The sequence below is a fragment of the Typha angustifolia genome, chromosome 10, assembly GCF_048772165.1.
Source record: "Typha angustifolia cultivar Huaian chromosome 10, ASM4877216v1, whole genome shotgun sequence".
Lineage (NCBI taxonomy): Eukaryota > Viridiplantae > Streptophyta > Magnoliopsida > Poales > Typhaceae > Typha > Typha angustifolia.
The window spans coordinates 204,172-225,858 of NC_133248.1; the positions used below are offsets into that span (position 1 = coordinate 204,172).

The 21,687-nt window shown below is 42.6% G+C and overlaps 6 protein-coding genes across 6 annotated transcripts; 3 read left to right on the forward strand and 3 right to left on the reverse strand.

Annotated features, from left to right (window-relative positions):
* Positions 1 to 85: 85 nt before the first annotated feature.
* LOC140768510 (universal stress protein A-like protein) lies at positions 86 to 3,173 on the forward strand. Its single transcript, XM_073108804.1, has 4 exons — positions 86 to 367; positions 647 to 768; positions 902 to 1,020; positions 2,872 to 3,173. Exons 1-4 carry the CDS (start codon positions 184 to 186, stop codon positions 2,978 to 2,980), a joined length of 534 nt encoding a protein of 177 aa, XP_072964905.1. The 5' UTR covers positions 86 to 183; the 3' UTR covers positions 2,981 to 3,173.
* A 1,308-nt stretch (positions 3,174 to 4,481) lies between these two features.
* On the forward strand, positions 4,482 to 6,591 carry LOC140768331 (UDP-glucose flavonoid 3-O-glucosyltransferase 7-like). The gene is made up of 2 exons (XM_073108587.1): positions 4,482 to 4,601; positions 5,458 to 6,591. Exons 1-2 carry the CDS (start codon positions 4,482 to 4,484, stop codon positions 6,589 to 6,591), a joined length of 1,254 nt encoding a protein of 417 aa, XP_072964688.1.
* Positions 6,592 to 8,551: 1,960 nt separating this feature from the next.
* LOC140768012 (scopoletin glucosyltransferase-like) lies at positions 8,552 to 10,519 on the forward strand. The gene is made up of 2 exons (XM_073108081.1): positions 8,552 to 9,048; positions 9,237 to 10,519. Exons 1-2 carry the CDS (start codon positions 8,677 to 8,679, stop codon positions 10,335 to 10,337), a joined length of 1,473 nt encoding a protein of 490 aa, XP_072964182.1. The 5' UTR covers positions 8,552 to 8,676; the 3' UTR covers positions 10,338 to 10,519.
* A 3,329-nt stretch (positions 10,520 to 13,848) lies between these two features.
* Positions 13,849 to 15,722, reverse strand: LOC140768166 (scopoletin glucosyltransferase-like). Its single transcript, XM_073108326.1, has 2 exons — positions 15,228 to 15,722; positions 13,849 to 15,039 (listed from the first exon to the last, which is right to left on the reverse strand). Exons 1-2 carry the CDS (start codon positions 15,597 to 15,599, stop codon positions 13,930 to 13,932), a joined length of 1,482 nt encoding a protein of 493 aa, XP_072964427.1. The 5' UTR covers positions 15,600 to 15,722; the 3' UTR covers positions 13,849 to 13,929.
* A 733-nt stretch (positions 15,723 to 16,455) lies between these two features.
* Positions 16,456 to 18,502, reverse strand: LOC140768168 (probable UDP-glucosyl transferase 73B6). The gene is made up of 2 exons (XM_073108328.1): positions 17,987 to 18,502; positions 16,456 to 17,697 (listed from the first exon to the last, which is right to left on the reverse strand). Exons 1-2 carry the CDS (start codon positions 18,302 to 18,304, stop codon positions 16,561 to 16,563), a joined length of 1,455 nt encoding a protein of 484 aa, XP_072964429.1. The 5' UTR covers positions 18,305 to 18,502; the 3' UTR covers positions 16,456 to 16,560.
* Positions 18,503 to 19,492: 990 nt separating this feature from the next.
* On the reverse strand, positions 19,493 to 21,225 carry LOC140768167 (UDP-glucose flavonoid 3-O-glucosyltransferase 7-like). The gene has a single exon (XM_073108327.1). It carries the CDS (start codon positions 21,066 to 21,068, stop codon positions 19,605 to 19,607), a length of 1,464 nt encoding a protein of 487 aa, XP_072964428.1. The 5' UTR covers positions 21,069 to 21,225; the 3' UTR covers positions 19,493 to 19,604.
* Positions 21,226 to 21,687: the final 462 nt, after the last annotated feature.

Genomic DNA, 21,687 nt, shown 5'->3' on the forward strand with positions numbered 1-21,687 from the left:
GTCGATGACGTGTCCTGTGGACCCCACTTAAATTGCTAAAATAGTCGGTCATCCATCCTCAGACGAAGCTACGCGAACAAACTCAAATAAATCTCCGCCTTAAAAGGAAACGGGAAACGGGAGACAGGAAACCCCAGCCTCAAGTTCACGAGAGCAGGAGAGGAGAGGAGAGGAGAGACGGAGATGGAGGTGGATGGCGACGTGACTCGGATCTTGATGGGGGTGAACGAGTCGTCGATGAAGGGCTACCCGCATCCCTCCATCAGCAGCCGCAACGCCTTTGAGTGGACTCTCTCCAAGATCGTCCGCTCCAATCTCGCCGGATTCAAGCTCCTCTTCCTCTACGTCCAGGTCCCCGACGAAGACGGTAACTTCCCCCCTTATTTGGACGAGGATTTGTAAATTGCTGATGGAAAGATGGTTTAGTAAAGTGATTGATTCAAAAAGTGAAATTTATGAAAGACGAATTTGTGGTGATGAAAATGAGCATAAATCATTAGTAATCCTCTCCCAACGATGCTTATGTTGTACTTGTATACTGCAATTAAATTGGATCCTACTTGCAAACCGTGAACTTATTGAAGTTTCTGGCATGATGGCGTAAGCTCTCTGAGCTCCGTAATGTGGTATTTGCTGTCTCTTGAAGGGTTCGATGACATGGACAGTATATATGCATCACCTGAAGATTTCCAAAGCATGAAAGAGAGGGACAAGATAAGAGGGCTTCACTTGTTGGAGTACTTCGTAGGTCGCTGTCATCAAATTGGGGTAGTGGAATTTGGCTGAAAGCCCTCAAAGCTTCTCTTATTTTTTTTTTGTTGTCATCTCTTCAACTAGTTCTCATTCAGAGACATGATACTGATATTTACCTTGCTTTTGCATACCTTAATTGATGCAATAGATAAGCTGTGCAGCATGGATCAGGAAAGGTGATCCAAAAGAAGTTATCTGCAGTGAGGTTAAAAGAGTTCAGCCTGATATGTTGGTCGTTGGGAGTCGTGGACTTGGACCCTTCCAAAGGTAATGTACTATTTGTATGCTGTTTAAAATGCATATCTTATCGACCTATATGTGCTTCAGTCTTTACGGTGAATATACATTTATCTTTCTCATAATTTAGGAACACATCATTGGTAGCTAAATATAGGCTTATACATCCACCTCAATTTGTTTAGTATCTAGGATGGATTTATTTTGGTTATGAGGAGAAAGTGTTAATCTAATTATGAAACTATTCAGCTACATTTATTTAGTAGTTGGATGAATTTTAGTGTTTGAGGGCGAAGTGGAACTACTCTACTGATTATTTTTATCCGCAGAATCTTTTATACCAAATGTGCTGGTTATGAAGAATAATTAGTATGGAATCCTTAATGACATTAATATGTTACAACAGGAGATATATAACTTGATGTCAAGTAATTCATGTACTCTATCCTTTTCAAAACACCTATCATATCCATATGGCATTTACTCTCATCAAGGGCTATTGGATAAGCCCTTGGAAATTTTTTCAAGATTGCTTGACTACTTTTTCTGACTTTGGGTAGTACCTTTCTTAAGCTGGTCTCCTTTTCTCCCCAAAAATTCATCTATTCTCTTTTTCTCCAAAAAAATAAACAATCTGGTCTCTTTCTTTATTGTGCTTGGCTTTTCCATCATCCCCCATGCTGTGTAGGAATAATTGTAATTCAACATTAGTTCTGATGCACTTAATAATAACTTGCATGCTTGATCCACTGACAGGTAGTTCACATGACTATTTTGCATGTAGTAGAACAAATCGTTAAGCCCTTTAAACTTGTTATCTTAGACGTGATGAAGCAACTCTATATTAGAGGAATTTGAATTTCTCAATTGTGGTCTATCTATTCTTTGTCGCTAGGCTAAAGTCAAGTGTTCCATCTTAATCAGATAATCTTAAATCTCCTTAACCCTAGCTTTATCTTGGACCAAATCAGAATTGAGCTCTCTTACAGCTTCATTTATATAAAACTGATGTTATATGGTTTACTCTATTCTCTAATTTTGCTTAAGGTTTTGCATTGAGCCAGCTTCAGATTGTAAAACAGAATTAAGGAAAGTATTCTATGTAATTGATTAATTTCAGGAATATTTAGCTTCATTGACTTATAAGATGACCTTAATCACAGAAAAAAAAATGAAGAGACAAGGGGAAGAAGAATAATAATAAATACACAGATAGAATAGATTAATCAATAAAAATGCAGGAAGGTGAGAAACAAAAATTGCCAATCAACTGTCCTTTCCAGTTTGGAGCATTTTCACCATCATTGTATCATACTTATCTGAGTTTTCCTATATGAGTTTAATGGATCAAATGAAGCACTGGTGTCACATTTCATATTGGAAAATGATGAACCTGAACTGGCATACACAAGTAGGATAATAAAAGAATTGTTAACAAGAAGTGAGATCCTGTTTTTAACATGAACTATGAAGCACAATAGAAAGAGAATTGTTGGAAAGACCTAGAGGGCTTTAATTGCAGATGTATAGTCAGGATCATTATCCGTTCGGCTTGAGAAATTCCTCTTTTCTCCTTGGCATATATTTGGTAAAGACGGTGAAGCAAATGACTACTTAAGACCAGCAACCTTGATAGAGCATATCAGGTTATTGACCAAGATTGGCCTCTTTCCCACAGCTTAATTGTCATGTTGTGTTGCGCTCAATTTTACATTCATTTATGCATGTAGAAAAGTGCTTATCATCTACAAGCATCTATAGGCTAATGAATGAAATGATGGGCATCTTTTGAGTTTGTGTATATTGTTTTACATCGTTTTGATGGCCCTGCTCAATTGACAATTAATTTACATTATATACCTTAACATGTATACTTTTCAGGGTTTTCGTGGGGACGGTGAGTGAATTCTGCGTAAAGCATGCTGATTGTCCTGTGATCACCATCAAAAGGAAGGCTGATGAAGCTCCACAGGATCCCATTGATGATTGATTGACTCTACCATGATTAAAACCTGTCCTGGAATTGGAAGTTGAAATATCTAGTGTTCTTTTAGCACATCAGCGAACCACAATAAGAGGAGAAACAAAACAGCTTTCATGGATGAGTTGTGTGTTGTATCAAATGTGATCTCATGTTTCCTACGATGTACTTGTTTTTGCATATATATACCTTTTAAACTCTATTTTGTTTTTTTATATAGATACTCTTTGAAGTTCACTAACTAGTATAGATGATGGTATATATATATATATACATACTCTTTGAAGGTATATGTATATATCGTCCATGCCTTATCGTCTCACTTTTGGGAAAAGAGAGACTAGCAATACCAAAGCAAAGAGCAAAGCACTAGTTTTTGACCAAACTAGATAATACCTAAATTTAAAATTTATTTATCAAAATAGATAATACCTAATTTTAAATATCGGAGTTTATTTTACTCTAGCTTTAATTAAAACGTTTAACTGTTTAATATTTTAGTTATCTAAGATTAAAACGCTAATAATATCAATGCTTTTCTAAGTAAAGATCTTAGATTAACATAAGGACTTGGTAAGGAATATCGTTTTAATAAAAACGTTAATTTTATTTTTAAAAGAATATTAATCTCATCAATGTTTTACTTTTAGATAAGTAAAATATTTAACAATTATTTTTAGAGGAGTAAAGTATTTAACAGTTAAACATTTTACTTAGAATTATAGTAAAATAAAGTCATTATAGTATTTGAATTTGGGTGTTATCTATTTTGATAAATTTATTTTGAAATACAACTAGTTCGGTCAACAACTCTGGATTCTTGATGGTGGAACGTATTGGTTTTGTCTGGTACAATAATTGTAGCCACTTAGTTTAATGAGACCTCCAATTGACTCGTGCAAATAGTTGGATAATTGCTGCCAGGGTCTGCGTCATAGCTACTACTTTGTTTATTAACTTATTCGCAATTGCTAACTATGAGATCACAGTGGTCTTTGTTCATGCATTAATTTTCAATTATAGCAGAGAGTAGATGGACAGTGTGATTGCTTTACTTATCCTGGAGCTAAGCCCTGGTTTTTTACTGCAGAAACTGTTGGCTTGTCTCTCTTCTTGGGCTCTGTTACTTCTCAGAAGAGCAGAGCTAGCTAAGCTCTTGTAGGTGTTTGGAGACTTCAACATAATCAACTTTTTCTGGCTCAAGTTACCAAAGTGGCTTAAATGACAACACGTTCCTAGCACACAACGCCTAATCCAAAATTAAAAAATAAATAAAAACTCAATCAGACACACAGAGAGAGATTTGAAACCAAATGCCTCAAGAATGTTTGGTAGAGATAGAATTACAAGATCATGCAACCTAGCAAATATATAATTGCTCTACATATATATATATATATATATATGCATGTATCTCCAGATAGAACATGGACAACAAGCAAGGATCAAACAAGCCTTCTTAGTTGTGCGTAAATATTGCTCAGAAGCTCACTAACTCAAGAACTGGCCCATGTTAATTCCACAGGTGACGGTGCTGGTGGCATCAGCGGCGGTAGTGACGGCGGTGGCGGAGGAACAGATTGAAGCCCAGGGGTATTTCCCTTCGGTGGAGGTGGACTGCCGCGTGATGGTTTTCCAAGATTCTGCGAAATAAACCTTCGGCCGATCATCGAGGAAGCTACTTCAACAGGAATTACTTGTCCTAGTTATGTGATCATAGAGTATTCATAGTTAGTTGAAAGTTGAAACAGATGCAATCATGAACAGCTTCAAATGAATTGATCAACGAGGGTATAAACCGATGAAATTTGTCTTTCGCATACCTTGTGCGGAAGTTGCCAAAGAAGGAGCAATAAGGAGTGATAGGACAAAGATTGCTACTAGAATCCTTGAACACAACTTAGAGTCCATTTTTTCTTCTTCTTCTTCTTTCTCTTCTTCTATGGACAGTGGAGAGAGAGAGAGAAGAAGAAGAAGAAGAAGAAGAAGAAGAAGAAGCTGGCCAGACAAACTTAGATCTAGCCCCTTGTATGAAAGGGAGGGGAAGCTTCGTTGACTTTTATAGCCCATCATGGATATTACAACCTAGCTACTATTGTATTCAATCCAGTTCAGACAAATGCATGTGAAACGTGATCCAGTGGATGTAAGAGATTTCAATGCTCGTGTCTGTAGAGATTGGTCAAAGTTGTTAACCGTAAGAGGAAAGATCTTTTTGCAACTAGGTACAGTCTTCAGAGTACGATGCAAATGGCACTATTGAAAACGACGTGCTAACAACCTGACCACGTATCTGTCACTACTACTGCTCACCACACCCTCAGGCATGTTATTTTTTTAAGAGGACTTTGTTGTACATCAATACTATCAACAATTCTGATGCTGTTTCTTGGTGCATGCATTCTTTATTACATACATCAGTCACTCCTTAAAGTACGATCTATCTCTTAAACTTATAAAGGTAGATACTTGTATTCATAACACAGGGTCCCTTCCACCGTCTCCTCCTCGAGCTTCGACCCGACGTAGTCGTCACCGACTCCTTCCTCCCATGGACCCAAACAGTCGCCGAATCCCTCAACATCCCGCGCCTCGTCTTCCACGGCACCAGCTTCTTCGCCCTATGCGGCATCGAGTCCCAACTCGCCCTCATCTTACTCACCGACGCCAATACCAATATCAATACCGACACTGTCATCCTCCCCGGCCTTCCTCATCGCATTGAGATGCTCCGATCTCAGTTCCCCGTCATGACCAAGAACAGCAACGCCTTCAACGAGCTACTTGATGCGATTGCCAAAACCGAGCCAAGAAGCTACGGAGTAATAGTCAACAGCTTCTACGAGTTAGAGACCGACTACGCGGCCCATTACCGTAACGTATTAGGCCGCAACGCTTGGCATGTGGGCCCAGTTTCTATTTGCAACCAGGAGATGGACTCCAGAAAATATCTGAGAGGAGGACAAAAGAACGCGATCGACCAAAACGAGTGCTTAACCTGGCTAAACAGGAAACAGCCTCGCTCCGTCGTCTACGTGTCGTTCGGTAGCTTATACCAGTTCAGCGAGGCCCAGTTGCGCGAGATAGCCTTGGGCCTCGCGAAGTCCAACGTCTCGTTTATTTGGGTGATTAGAGGGTGCGAGAACGACGACTGGGTCCCGGAGAATTTCGTGGACAGGATCCGAGAGAGGGGATTAGTCTTGAGGGCTTGGGCCCCGCAGACTCTAATACTAAACCACGAATCCATTGGTGGGTTCGTCACCCACTGCGGTTGGAACTCGAGCTTGGAGGCGATCAGCGCAGGGGTGCCGATGGCGACGTGGCCGCTGTTCGCCGAGCAGTTCTTGAACGAGAGGCTGCTCGTGGAGGTGGTACGTATCGGCGTTCCCATTGGCTCAGAGAAGTTCGCACTGGCGCCAGAGGATAGGCCGGTGGTGGGATCGGGAAAGATCGAGATGGCGATCCGACGGTTGATGGACGAGGAGGAGGAGGCGGAGGAGAGAAGGAGGGCGGAGGAGTTGGGTGAAATGGCGAAGAAGGCGGTGGAGGTGGGTGGGTCTTCTTATGCCGACGTGGGTAGACTTATCAAGGAGTTGATTGATAGGAGGATCCAAATGTGACGAACTGAGCTCCAAATTCCTCCATTGAGCTCCCACGGGGACTTTAAAATTAGCTTTAAATTTGGAGCCTCACCATCAAAATGCAACCCGGCTCTGTTTATCATTTCAATAAAAATACCAAAATTATCTAATAATTATTATATTTAGTAATTTTAATTTTATTTATATCTTTTATTTAGACATGATCATCGGACGAGCCGAGCCGAGTTCGGGCCAGGCTTTTCGGACCAACCGGGCTTAAGTATTTGTTCACGGCCCGACCCACCAATCACTCGGTCGGGCCGGGCTAGAATAGTCTAGCTCGTTACCGCCCGTCGGCCCGTAAGAAATCGGGCTAGCTAGCTATTTTTAGAATTTTTTAACTATTAGCTTATTTAAAAAAAATATTTATATTCCTCCATTTAAAAAAAATTAAAGTAAATTAAAATTTTTTAAAGGTGTGCTTAAAATAATGCAAAATGGTATAGTACGAAAAAACTTTTACTGTAGCAATGGTAAATTACTGTAGTAGAACGAGCAAAGTACTATAGCAGATGGGCGGGCAACTGTAGTAAAATGGGCGGGCCTAGTTGCGGGCCAAAAGGGCAGGCTTTCGGGTGGACAAAGGGCTGGCCCGTGCCGCCCATGGGTAGTTCGGACTCAGGCCGGGCACGGACGAGCTGGACCATTTGATCATGTCTACTTTTATTAAATAATTTAATTAGTTAAGCCGAGTATATAATTAATTTTACTAATTATTTTTTAACAAAAATAATACAATTTAAATTAATTTTGAGTTAATTTAAATTAAATTTTTTTATTATTTATAAAATAAGTCTAATATTAAAATTTTTTTGAGTTAATTTAAATTTAAATTTTTTTATTATTTATAAAAATGAGTCTAATAAATTATGTGTCCTAAAATATAATTACTCAAAATTATTCCTAATATAAATATTAAAAATTAAAACAAAGAGAAGGTGACTACGGAGATTACTTACGAGAATATTAAATATTGCTTTTATTATGTTTGGTTAATTTTTTCTTATTTTATATAATGTAATTAAATAATTTAAAATAACTAATATAATAATATATATTAGATTATTATTTTAATATATATAGAGTCTGATATGTTGGAGTGCACAGTGCTTTTGCTCCGTTTTTGGCTCCATATTTGGAGCCTAGCGTTGGAGATGTTGTCAGGGGTGTTGTTAGTTGAAGTAGTTGTTATTTCGTTTTCCACTGCACGAATCATCGATATCGATATAATATTATAACTCATCTAACTCATTAATTTAATGCAAACTCCTGGAAATAATTTTATTATATATCACTTACGATTAGTGATTCGTTTGGAGATATAGGAGTTAATTAATCAACTATATGTCAGTATTGATTGAGAAGCAATCGAACCCTACACGTCACGAATAACTATGACATGCTAAAAAGTGATGGCAAAATTTTATGAGTTAATGAAAGGACATTTAAATAAATGTGAAATCGCTATCAAGTAATATTCAATTCATCAAAGACACATTTTTTGTATAGTGAGTATGAAGGTCTCTTGTTCTCCATTATATAAAATAATAATATATTTTATTTGACACAAAATATGTATATAAGCATGGAATTGTAGTGAGAAATAATTTATATATGAATCCTGTAAATATCAATCTTTTTTTTATTTCCTTTTTCTTTTCTTTTTTAATAAAATTCTGTTTTGAATTTTGTAAATATACTCTATATGCGGATAAACGACAGGCTGATAATATCGCCAAATATTTTATCATGTCTCTGTCCCCTCTTTCTAGAAGACTTAATTAAGTATTCAGCACACCATGTGCTTCTAGAGGTTTCATTTTATATAGGGACAGACATCATAGCGTCCTGTCAACTATTTAAGGATACGTAGGATTTATTACCAATAAGTTACCACATCCTTCTACTTATAAACTCATGTATCTAATTATTGATCCAATCCCTTAATTAGCAGCTCGAAAGGACAAGGCCACCGCTCGAACTCGCGACAACATAAGGGCTGCAACCGTAAGCAATGACGAACATTTTCTTTTGGCCATATATATGTAGCTCGTTGATGTTCTAATGAGTGATCGTAGCGAGGTAAAGAGGCACACAAAGTGTTTGTGTGATTGTGTGAGCGACAACCACCTCATGGGCTTAGAGTCCAAACCAGTCCACCTCCTCTTCTTCCCCTTGATGGCCGCCGGCCACATGCTTCCTTTGGTGGACATGGCCAAGCTGTTCGCGTCCCACGGAGCTAGGGCGACTGTGGTCACCACCAAGTCCAATGCCGCTTCTATAGAGCCTGCGCTGCGCTCCTCCGCGATCGATCTGTTTGTCCTCCCTTTCCCCTCCACCGCCGAGACCGGCCTACCAGAGGGCTCCGAGGATCTCGCCGCCTTCCCGGACCTCGAGACCAAGTCCAAGTTCCTGGCCGCGGTTGCCAAGCTCCAGGTTAATATTAACTCACCATCTTCACTAAAAGTTTATTGCTTTATTTTTCAACGTTCGTGCCGCCACTTGCGTCTTGTCGTCAGATCCTTATGTGAGACTTGATAGTGCAAAGAGTCCACAAGAGAAAGAAAAAGAAAGAAAAAGAAAAGTACAACAGAAATTGATAGATCCTCTGTATTGTAACGCAGGCCCCTTTTCGCCGCCTCCTCTTCGACCTCCGCCCGGATGCAATCGTCACCGACTCTTTCCTCCCGTGGACACTATCCGACGCCGAGTCCCTCAACATCCCGCGCATAGTCTTCCATGGCATATGCTTCTTCGCCCTATGCGGCAGCGAGTCCCAACGCTCCCTCCTCTCACGCACCGACACCAATACCGACACTGTCGTCCTCCCTGGGCTTCCTCATCGCATCGAGATGCTCCGATCTCAGCTCCCCGTCACGAGCAAGAACGGCAACGTCTTCAACGAGCTACTTGATACGATTGCCAAAACCGAGCCAAGAAGCTATGGAGTAGTAGTCAACAGCTTCTACGAGCTAGAGCCCGAATATGCGGACCATTACCGTAACGTGTTGGGCCGTAGGGCTTGGCACGTGGGCCCAGTTTGTATTTGCAACCCTCTGAGAGGAGGTCAAAAGAATGCGATCGACCAAAATGAGTGCTTAACTTGGCTAAACACGAAACAGACTCGCTCCGTCGTCTACGTGTCTTTCGGTAGCCTATCCCAGTTCAGCGAGGCCCAGTTGCGCGAGATTGCGTTGGGCCTCGAGAAGTCCAACGTCCCGTTCATTTGGGTGATTAGAGAGTGCGAGAACGACGACTGGGTCCCGGAGAATTACATGGACAGGATCGGAGAGAGGGGATTTGTCTTGAGGGGTTGGGCTCCGCAGATTCTAATACTAAACCACGAATCCGTCGGTGGGTTCGTCACCCACTGCGGTTGGAACTCGAGTTTGGAAGCGATCAGTGTAGGTGTGCCGATGGCCACGTGGCCGTTGTTCGGTGACCAGTTCTTGAACGAGAGGCTACTCGTGGAGGTGCTACGTGTCGGCATTCCCATTGGATCGAAGCAGTACGCCCTAGCGCCCGAGGATAGGCCAATGGTGGGAGCGGGAAAGGTCGAGATGGCTATCCGACGATTGATGAGTGAGGAGGAGGAGGAGGCGAAGGAGAGGAGGAGGAGGGCGAAGGAGTTAGGTGCGATGGCGAAAAGGGCTTTGGAGGTGGGCGGCTCTTCTTATGTCGACGTGGATAGACTTATTGAGGAGTTGATGGATAGGAGGGGATAATGTTCGTAGCAGTACGTATTGTTATCGGAGTAGTTCTCATAATATTTACTAAGATGTTGGCGATGTTTATTATCTTCTCGGTGTCATATATATTTGTTGGTAATTTTATGTATTTGATATGAAGTTTTAAATGTGGCCCACACATTATTAATGATGATTTAATGGTAGAATTAATTTAGCTCAAAGAGTATTTTATTGTCATATATATTCATTTAGTCAAATTCATGAAGAGAAGTGAATAAAAATTGATTCTAAAGTGAGTATTATGGTAATGAAAAATAAAGAAAAGTGAATTTAATACCATATTGGATATTTGAGAAATGTTAGTATAGTATATAAGTAATAAATTTCTTACGAGCTTTGGGCCTCAAAGGGGGTACATATTTTGTGGGTAAATGTTACTATACAACTTAACTCACACACGCGCCGTTCAGCCTGGTGCATTCATTTGGTGATCTTCTATAAATAGGCTGTTAGTTTGTATAATTGAGATAGTGTCAAACACTAGACTCGACTATTCAGAATTTTATATTATGTAATCTGTAAGTTTATCTAATTTATTTATTTTGGTCAGATTTTTTTATGACTCTTTGGAATCAGATTGTTACCAGTAACCATATCAATCTCTTTCACTAATTAAGCTGGAATTGACATTTCATTCCTCATCTTTTTTTTCTATGTAACATAATATATAAAGTAGTCCACTGTCAGACGTGGTACCATTAAATTGATGGGATGCTGTCCTTTTTTCCAACCACATGCTTAATACGGATGGGGCTACGACGAACGAGTGTACTAAGGGGGGAGCCGGGCTGGTGATTCGAGATGAAAACGGGTGTCTCATTGTGGCGGCAACGGAAACTATAGCTAAGGGTTTATTGATCTTCAGCGAGGCGATGGCCATGGTGTTTAGGTTAAGAGAGGCTTAGGTCAGAGGTCATCAAATAGTGGTGAAATCTTATGCGAAATTAATTATTAGAATATTACAGGGTTAGAGAGGAATGTTTATTTTGCCATGTATCCCACGTCAAGTGGGATTTAGTTGAGATAACAAATGAATCCATTACTGTAGAAACTGTCGGCTTGTCTCTCTTTTTGGGCTCTGTTATTTCTCAGAATAGCAGAGCTAGCTAAGCTCTAGTAGGTGTTTGGAGACCTCAGCATGATCAAAATTTTCTAGCTCAAGTTACTAAAGTGGCTTAAATCACAACACGTTCCTAGCACACAACGCCTAATCCAAAATTAAAAAATAAATAAAAACTCAATCAGACACACAGAGAGAGATTTGAAACCAAATGCCTCAAGAATGTTTGGTAGAGATAGAATTACAAGATCATGCAACCTAGCAAATATATAATTGCTCTACATATATATATATATATATATGCATGTATCTCCAGATAGAACATGGACAACAAGCAAGGATCAAACAAGCCTTCTTAGTTGTGCGTAAATATTGCTCAGAAGCTCACTAACTCAAGAACTGGCCCATGTTAATTCCACAGGTGACGGTGGTGGCGGGGGCAGTGACGGGGGTTGCACAGGAGCAGATTCTTTGTCAGGGATATTTCCCTGCGGTGGAGGTGGACTGCGGCGTGATGGTTTTCCAAGATTGTGCGAAATAAACCTTCGGCCGATCATCGAGGAAGCTACTTCAACAGGAATTTCTTGTCCTAGTTATGTGATCATAGAGTATTCATAGTTAGTTGAAAGTTGAAACAGATGTAATCATGAACAGCTTCAAATGAATTGATCAACGAGGGTATAAACCGATGAAATATGTCTTTCGCATACCTTGTGCGGAAGTCGCCAAAGAAGGAGCAATAAGGAGTGATAGGAGAAAGATTGCTACTAGAATACTTGAACACAACTTAGAGTCCATTTTTTCTTCTTCTTCTTTCTCTTCTTCTATGGACAGTAGAGAGAGAGAAGAAGTAGAAGAAGAAGAAGAAGAAGAAGAAGAAGAAGAAGACAAAACTTAGATAGATCTAGCCCCTTGTATGAAAGGGAGGGGAAGCTTCGTTGACTTTTATAGCCCATCATGGATATTACAACTTAGCTACTATTGTATTCAATCCAGTTCAGACAAATGCATGTGAAACGTGATCCAGTGGATGTAAGAGATTTCAATGCTCGTGTCTGTAGAGATTGGTCAAAGTTGTTAACCGTAAGAGGAAAGATCTTTTTGCAACTAGGTACAGTCTGCAGAGACTGTACCTATGTGCCCTTCGTGCTCCCAGGTCTGCCGCACAAGTTCTTGGTGGGTGTTGTGTAGATCGGGGTGCCCGTGGGGATGAAGGCGTGGAGCGATAAGGAGGAGGAGAGGGAATTGGTGGCGAAGGAGAAGGTGGAGGAGAGTCATGGGTGAGGATACCGGGGCACGAGAGCTCGGGAAGACGGCGACGAAGAAGGTTGAGAAAGATGGGTCGTCGTATGACTTGACTGGGTTCATTGATGAAATCGTTGAGATCAAACGTAGAGGCAAGTTTGGAAATGAGGAGTAATGGGATATTTTATTACTCTACTGCATGTTATTACTGTTCCCCCAAATATTATGTTATGGAATAATTTAGTACGTATAATCTCACTTAAAAAATTAAGATCATTTTTATAAACTTATTTAATTATTATTATTTTAATCACTTTTACTTCCTCAGGCCTCAGCCCACAAGTGGCCGGATAATCTTAAAAGAAAATAATTATTAAAAAAAGAAAACTATGGCTGCATAGAACTATGCATGGTGGAAATTTCTGGAACCTCCACTGCAGCGATTGCCTACACGCGTGGGCCACGTCTGAGAGTGAAAGGAAGAACCGGTCTCTCTTTTCAAAAAAAATTACTCCACTTCCGTAGGACCTGTGCCCACCTAACTTATACAAATGATGATAAAATCATTTAGTCCTACCCTGCCGGAGAATTACCTCAACTTCCAGAGAGAATTTATTTTACTAAACATTTCTACTACCCACTATCCTACCTTACTTCGCAGCCCAATTTCTCGCTCTATTTTCCTCCCCGTGTGTGTGGCAAAAAAAAAAAAAAAAAAAAAAAAACACTACTAAAGAACTTTAGAAAATCCCGACAATTCTCTATGATGCCTTGCAGTCGCCAAGACATCGCACTCTGACCCTGTAATATTCTAATAATTAATTTTGCATAAGATTTCATTACTATTTGATGACTTTTGCCCCAAGCCTCTCGTATTGCCTCGCTGAAGATTGCTGACACCTTAGCTATAGGTTCTGCTGCCGTCGTAATAAGACACCCGTTTTCATCCCAAATTACGAGCCTGGCTTCCCGTTTGTATACTCGTTCGTCGAAGCCTCGTCCGTGTTAAGTTTAATCCATTGAATGGTACCTCTAGCATGTGGTCAGAAAGAGAAGTTTAATCCATTTAATGGTACCTCTAGCATATGGTTGGAAAAATGACAGCATCCAATCAATTTAATGATACCACGTTTGACAGTGGACTACTTTATATATTATGTTATATAGAAAAACAAAAGAAAGGAGCAATGAAATATCAATTCCAGCTTAATTAGTGAAAGAGGTTGATAAACATCGCCAACGTCTTAGTAAATACTATGACAACTACTCCGATAACAATCTCCTATTCATCAACTCCTCAATAAGTCTATCCACGTCGGCATAAGAAGAGCCGCCCACCTCCAAAGCCCTTTTCGCCATCGCACCCAACTCCTTCACCTTCCTCCTCCTCTCCTTCGTCTCCTCTTCCTCCTCGCACATCAATCGTCGGATCGCCATCTCGACCTTTCCCGCCCCCACCACCGGCCTATCCTCGGGCGCCACGGCGTACTGCTTCGATCCAATGGGAATGCCGACGCGTAGCACCTCCACGAGTAGCTTTTCGTTCAAAAACTGGTCACCGAACAGTGGCCACGTGGCCATCGGCACGCCTGCGCTGATCGCTTCCAAGCTCGAGTTCCAACCGCAGTGGGTGACGAACCCACCAACGGATTCGTGGTTTAGTATTAGAATCTGCGGGGCCCAACCCCTCAAGACAAATCCCCGCTCTCCGATCCTGTCCATGTAATTCTCCGGGACCCAGTCGTCGTTCTCGCACTCTCTAATCACCCAAATGAACGAGACGTTGGACTTCTCGAGGCCCAACGCAATCTCGCGCAACTGGGCCTCGCTGAACTGGGATAGGCTACCGAAAGACACGTAGACGACGGAGCGAGTCTGTTTCGTGTTTAGCCAAGTTAAGCACTCGTTTTGGTCGATCGCATTCCTTTGTCCTCCTCTCAGAGGGTTGCAAATACAAACTGGGCCCACGTGCCAAGCCCTACGGCCCAACACGTTACGGTAATGTTCCGCATATTCGGGCTCTAGCTCGTAGAAGCTGTTGACTACTACTCCGTAGCTTCTTGGCTCGGTTTTGGCAATCGTATCAAGTAGCTCGTTGAAGACGTTGCCGTTCTTGGTCATGACGGGGAGCTGAGATCGGAGCATCTCGATGCGATGAGGAAGGCTGGGGAGGACGACAGTGTCGGTATTGGTGTCGGTGCGTGAGAGGAGGGAGCGTTGGGACTCGCTGCCGCATAGGGCGAAGAAGCATATGCCATGGAAGACGATGCGCGGGATGTTGAGGGACTCGGCGTCGGATAGTGTCCACGGTAGGAAAGAGTCGGTGACGATTGCGTCCGGGCGGAGGTCGAAGAGGAGGCGGCGAAAAGGGGCCTGCGTTACAATACAGAGGATCTATCAATTTCTGTTGTACTTTTCTTTTTCTTTCTTTTTCTTTCTCTTGTGGACTCTTTGCACTATCAAGTCTCACATAAGGATCTGACTACAAGACGCAAGTGGCGGCACGAACGTTGAAAAATAAAGCAATAAACTTTTAGTGAAGATGGTGAGTTAATATTAACCTGGAGCTTGGCAACCGCGGCCAGGAACTTGGACCTGCTCTCGAGGTCCGGGAAGGCGGCGAGATCCTCGGAGCCCTCTGGTAGGCCGGTCTCGGCGGTGGAGGGGAAAGGGAGGACAAACAGATCGATCGCGGAGGAGCGCAGCGCAGGCTCTATAGAAGCGGCATTGGACTTGGTGGTGACCACAGTCGCCCTTGCTCCGTGGGACGCGAACAGCTTGGCCATGTCCACCAAAGGAAGCATGTGGCCGGCGGCCATCAATGGGAAGAAGAGGAGGTGGACTGGTTTGGACTCTAAGCCCATGAGGTGATTGTCGCTCACACAATTACACAAACACTTTGTGTGCCTCTTTACCTCGCTACGATCACTCATTAGAACATCAACGAGCTACATATATATGGCGAAAAGAAAGTTGTCGTCATTGCTTACGGTTGCAGCCCTTATGTTTCCGCAAGTTCGAGCGGTGGCCTTATCCTTTCGAGCTGCTAATTAAGGCATTGGATCAATAAATTAGATACATGAGTTTATAAGTAGAAGGATGTGGTAACTTATTGGTAATAAATCCTACGTATCCTTAAATAGTTGACAGGACGCTATGATGTCTGTCCCTGTATAAAATGAAACCCTCTAGAAGCACACGGTGTGGTGAATACTTAATTAAGTCTTCTAGAAGGAGGGGACGGAGACATGATAAAATATTTGGCAATATTATCAGCCTGTCACGGTGTGGTGAATACTTAATTAAGTCTTCTAGAAGGAGGGGACGGAGACATGATAAAATATTTGGCAATATTATCAGCCTGTCGTTTATCCGCATATAGAGTGTATTTGCAAAATTCAAAACAGAATTTTATAAAAAAAAAAGAAAAGAAAAATCAAAGATTGATATTTACAGGATTCATATATAAATTATTTCTCAGAACATTTCCATGCTTATATATATATATATATATTGTGTCAAATAAAATATATTATTATTTTTATATAATGCAGAGACTTCAAATAATACAAGAGAACTTCATCCTCAGTATACAAAAAAAAGTGTCTTTGATGAAATTTTGCCACTTTTATTTAAATGCCTTTTCATTAACTCATAAAATTTTGCCACTTTTTAGCATGTCATAGTTATTTGTGATGTGTAGGGTTCGATTGCTTCTCAATCAATACTGACATATAGTTGATCAATTAACTGCTATATCTCCAAACGAATCACTAATCATAAGTGATATATAATAAAATTATTTATAGGATTTTGCATTAAATTAATTAGTTAGATAAGTAATACGTTGTAAACAATATAACAGCTACTCCAACTTAACAAAACCCCTTACAGTCACACTTGGATCCTCCGATCAATCAACTCCTTGATAAGTCTACCCACGTCGGCATAAGAAGACCCACCCACCTCCACCGCCTTCTTCGCCATTTCACCCAACTCCTCCGCCCTCCTCCTCCTCTCCTCCGCCTCCTCCTCCTCGCCCATCAACCGTCGGATCGCCATCTCGACCTTTCCTGATCCCACCACCGGCCTATCCTCTGGCGCCAGTGCGAACTTCTCTGAGCCAATGGGAACGCCGATACGTACCACCTCCACGAGCAGCCTCTCGTTCAAGAACTGCTCGGCGAACAGCGGCCACGTCGCCATCGGCACCCCTGCGCTGATCGCCTCCAAGCTCGAGTTCCAACCGCAGTGGGTGACGAACCCACCAATGGATTCGTGGTTTAGTATTAGAGTCTGCGGGGCCCAACCCCTCAAGACTAATCCCCTCTCTCGGATCCTGTCCACGAAATTCTCCGGGACCCAGTCGTCGTTCTCGCACCCTCTAATCACCCAAATAAACGAGACGTTGGACTTCGCGAGGCCCAAGGCTATCTCGCGCAACTGGGCCTCGCTGAACTGGTATAAGCTACCGAACGACACGTAGACGACGGAGCGAGGCTGTTTCCTGTTTAGCCAGGTTAAGCACTCGTTTTGGTCGATCGCGTTCTTTTGTCCTCCTCTCAGATATTTTCTGGAGTCCATCTCCTGGTTGCAAATAGAAACTGGGCCCACATGCCAAGCGTTGCGGCCTAATACGTTACGGTAATGGGCCGCGTAGTCGGTCTCTAACTCGTAGAAGCTGTTGACTATTACTCCGTAGCTTCTTGGCTCGGTTTTGGCAATCGCATCAAGTAGCTCGTTGAAGGCGTTGCTGTTCTTGGTCATGACGGGGAACTGAGATCGGAGCATCTCAATGCGATGAGGAAGGCCGGGGAGGATGACAGTGTCGGTATTGATATTGGTATTGGCGTCGGTGAGTAAGATGAGGGCGAGTTGGGACTCGATGCCGCATAGGGCGAAGAAGCTGGTGCCGTGGAAGACGAGGCGCGGGATGTTGAGGGATTCGGCGACGGTTTGGGTCCATGGGAGGAAGGAGTCGGTGACGACTGCGTCGGGTCGAAGCTCGAGGAGGAGACGATGGAAGGGACCCTGTGTAATGAATACAAGTATCTACCTTTATAAGTTTAAGAGATAGATCGTACTTTAAGCTAAGATAGGACATAAATAAAAAATGTTAAACTTAAAATATTTTCAGATGCTTGCGTTTTACTTTCTTTTTTCCTTTCTCTTGTAAACTTTTTCTTCGATAGAGGCCTCTCTCTCTCTCTCTCTCTCTCTCTCTCTCTCTCTCTCTCTATATATATATATATATATATATGTGTGTGTGTGTGTGTGTATAAGACCAAAGTGAGGGCAACGCCAGTGAGTTAACAATAACCTGGAGCTTGGGAGTCGCGGCCGCCAGGAACTGTACCGTGGTCTCGAGGTCCGGGAAGGCGGCGAAGTAATCCGAGCCGTCAGGTAGGCCGGCCTGGAGGACCCAAAGATCGACGGCGGAGGAGCCAATCGCAGACTCAATAGACGCGGCATTGGATTGGGTGGTGACCACACTCGCCCTAACTCCGCGGGACGCGAAGAGCTTGGCCATGTCCACCATCGGGAGCACGTGGCCGACGGCCAGGAAGGGGAAGAAGAGGAGGTGGGCGCGGTTGGACTCTGAGCCCATGAGCTGATGATGGTAATTGTATGTATGCATCTACCCCTCTATGGTCTTCTCTTTTACTTTGCTATAACTATTCGTCTATTCATTAGAGGCGAGTTAGTTTATGTATATATGTACATGGCCAAAACAAGTGCTCGTCAATCGTCATTGCTTACGGTTGTAGACGGGTGGCGATGTGCACTTAATATATGTTTGCCTATATTGATTAACCCGCTTAAACTATGAATTCTAAGTAATGCTATGCGTGACTGGGAATAACCTGAAAATATTACTCATCGTGTCTATTAATTAAAGTGTAAGAAATCCTACTTGCCAAATGTCTCGCAGCTGCTAATGTAGAATATTATTATTCTTCTAGAAGGAGATGATAGCTATGGAACAAGGCGGCTTTACTCGGTAAACCGGGAAATTTTGACTAAACTAGTCTTCTCTCAAACTCTATTTATTCAAATAGACTTCATTTTAAACTTAATAGTAAACAAGTGGGACATACTAACACCAAAATAAAATTATATATGTATGAGTGTCTTCATTAAATGTAAAGTGCTGAATAGTTCAGCATACCTTGAGCATACCTTTTCTAGTTTTGTTGTAACATTTCCTTGAACCTATCCCTCTCTTCTGTTTGTATGGGTATATCTCAGATGATAGTTTGATACCCATGCAAACACAACCATATCGTCATTTAAATAAATCGAGCTATACAGGATCACTTTTAAGAAATTATATTTTACTTCTGTGGTTAAATTTAAATTACTCCTGTAATTTTATTTATGTCACTTTACTTCTTATAAATATATTAAAATTAAATTATTATTATTTTCATTATATTTAATTAATCTACCAGTCAAATTTGAAGATACTCAACATCTATCATCCACTGGATTTTCCGACCACGAGCCTCTCTCCGGCACCAGCTCTTACTGCTTCCAGGAACAGGAACAGATGAGAGGATCTATCTTTGTTTCTTGTTGGTTAAATTTTAAGAGGGTGTAGAGGATTTTCTAGATTCTTGCTTCCATATTTGTATATTCCACTAAATAATCAAATAATTCTAACACAGATTTATTAACAGCCTTCAACACTATTGCCATGCTCCCTTAATTAAATGGGCTCAAGTTATACTTTGTTTAATTACTACTCAGTTCTAGTGTATTTAGAGATAGTCGAATATTAAAAGCTAGATTGAAATCGAAGTAAAGTTTAAGCCTACGAGATGAAATATTAAGGGGGACGATATTAAATTAACTAAGAAACGTGGGAACAAGTGGATCAGAGACAAACCTGTTGAATCCAATTAATAACTAAAAAGGACAAGGTTACCATTATATAACTAATTAACCTCCTGACTCTTATTAACTTCTCCAATTACATTCTCTTCCTTTCCAACCTTTCCCCACCTTGTCTTGATCTCAACCATCTCCTCCAGCAGCTTCGTCAGCTCGTTATACGACGACCCGCCCTTCTCCACCGCCTTCTTCGCCGTCTCCCCGAGCACACGCGCCCTGCTCCTCCTCTCCGCCGCCTCGGTATCCTCACCCATGAGTCTCCTCACCGCCTCCTCCACCTTCTCCTTCCCCACCAACTCCCTCTCCTCCTCCTTATCGCTCCACGCCTTCACCCCCACGGGCACCCCGATCTTCGCAACATCCACCAAGAACCTCTCGTTGAAGAACTGCTCCGCGTGGAGCGGCCACGTCACCATGGCCACACCGGCGTTCACCGCCTCCGTCGTGGAATTCCATCCGCAGTGCGTTACAAAACCGCCGACCGCCCGGTGGTTAAGGATGCTCACCTGGGGGGCCCACCCGTTGATAATGACTCCTCTGTTTTCTCTTCGGACCCTCTCCTTGAAACCGCTTGGGAGCGCGGCAGAGATATGGATGTCCTTCTTGACGACCCAGACGAAGGGATGGCCGGCGGAGTCCAAGCCGCGGGCTATCTCTTGCAGCTGGGTCGTCGTGAACCTTCCCATGCTACCGAAGCATATGTATATGACCGAGTCGGTCTCCCTCTCGTCCAGCCATTGCAAGCAATCGATTGCGTCTTTGGATGCAGCTTCGCCTCTTTGGGAAAGATCACGATCCTTTGTTGTGGGGGACTTCCTGCAAACTGGGCCCACGCTCCAAGCCTTGCAAAACTGAGTCATTGAGGCGGCGTATTCCGGCTCGAGCTCCAGGAAGGTGTTCATCACCATGCCGTAGATCTTGGGCTGTGCGGCCATCATCCTTCGGACGAGATCGGTGGGGGTGATGAGGTGGCCCGGGATTTGGGATCTGGTGAGGTAGATCTTGTGGGGGAGGAAGTCGATGGTGAAGGGCACGTCGTCGCCGGTCACGCTCTCGTGGTCCTTGAAATGGCTGATGGCCGCGGCGACGGCGATGGAGAAGAAGCCCGTGGCATAAAAGGAGAGGAGCGGGATGCCGAGGGTGGCGGCGTGATCTACCGCCCACGTGAAGTGCACGTCGGCGACGATGCAGTCGGGGCGGTGGGAGAGGAGGAGGCGGAGGAAGTGGGGCTCGAACTCATCGGTGGCAGCGATGAAGGCAGGGGAAATCTGTGTGTCCCGGAGGCCGGCAGCGGTCTCGACGCCGTCGGGGAGGCCGGCGGCCCTGGAGTTGAAGGGGGGGAGGAGGAGGACGTGGAGGTTGGGGTGGTGGGGGACGGCGGCGGCATTGGTGGGGGTGGTGACGACGGTGGTGCGTACGCCGCGGCCGGCGAAGAGGGCGGCGATGTCAAGCATGGGGATCATGTGGCCGGGGGCGAGGAAGGGGAGGAAGAAGACGTGAAGATCCATGGAAGGAGGAGATGGAGTGGGAGAGTAGAGTAGCTACCAGCTAGAGAAAGAGAGATAGAGAGTGTGTGTGTCAGTCAATGCTTTGTTAGACACAGCGCTAATATTCGTGATGCAAGGCCATTATCAAGAATTTATAATGGACCGAAAAAATAATCGAAGATGACGACTTGATCGACCATTTAAAATTTTATTAATTAAAATATGTTTTCACTCAACCGCTCGCTCACTCTGGTCACTAGTTGGATAAATATTATCTTAAGCTAAAACACAATAATTTATTTAAGTTAGTATTTTAGTTGTTTAAATTAAAATTTTATTTTTATATAAAAGTACTTATAGTGCTACAGTTAATAATAGACTCAAATGAGTAACCTAAAAATCGAAGGCTTCTGTTCTGCAGTTTGTAATTAATAAGCATCGAGATCCACAATAGCACCTTACATAAATATAGGTAAAAAGATTTCATTGGAAGTCGCACTATTGCTTTGCTGTGGTTCAAATTAATCATATATTTTGTTAGTAAGAGTATACTCTCATTTGAGGTAAGTTAGATATAAGCATATATGTTTATGATGCCAGTATCAAGTATTATGGGATGATCAGAGCATCTCAATGCAAC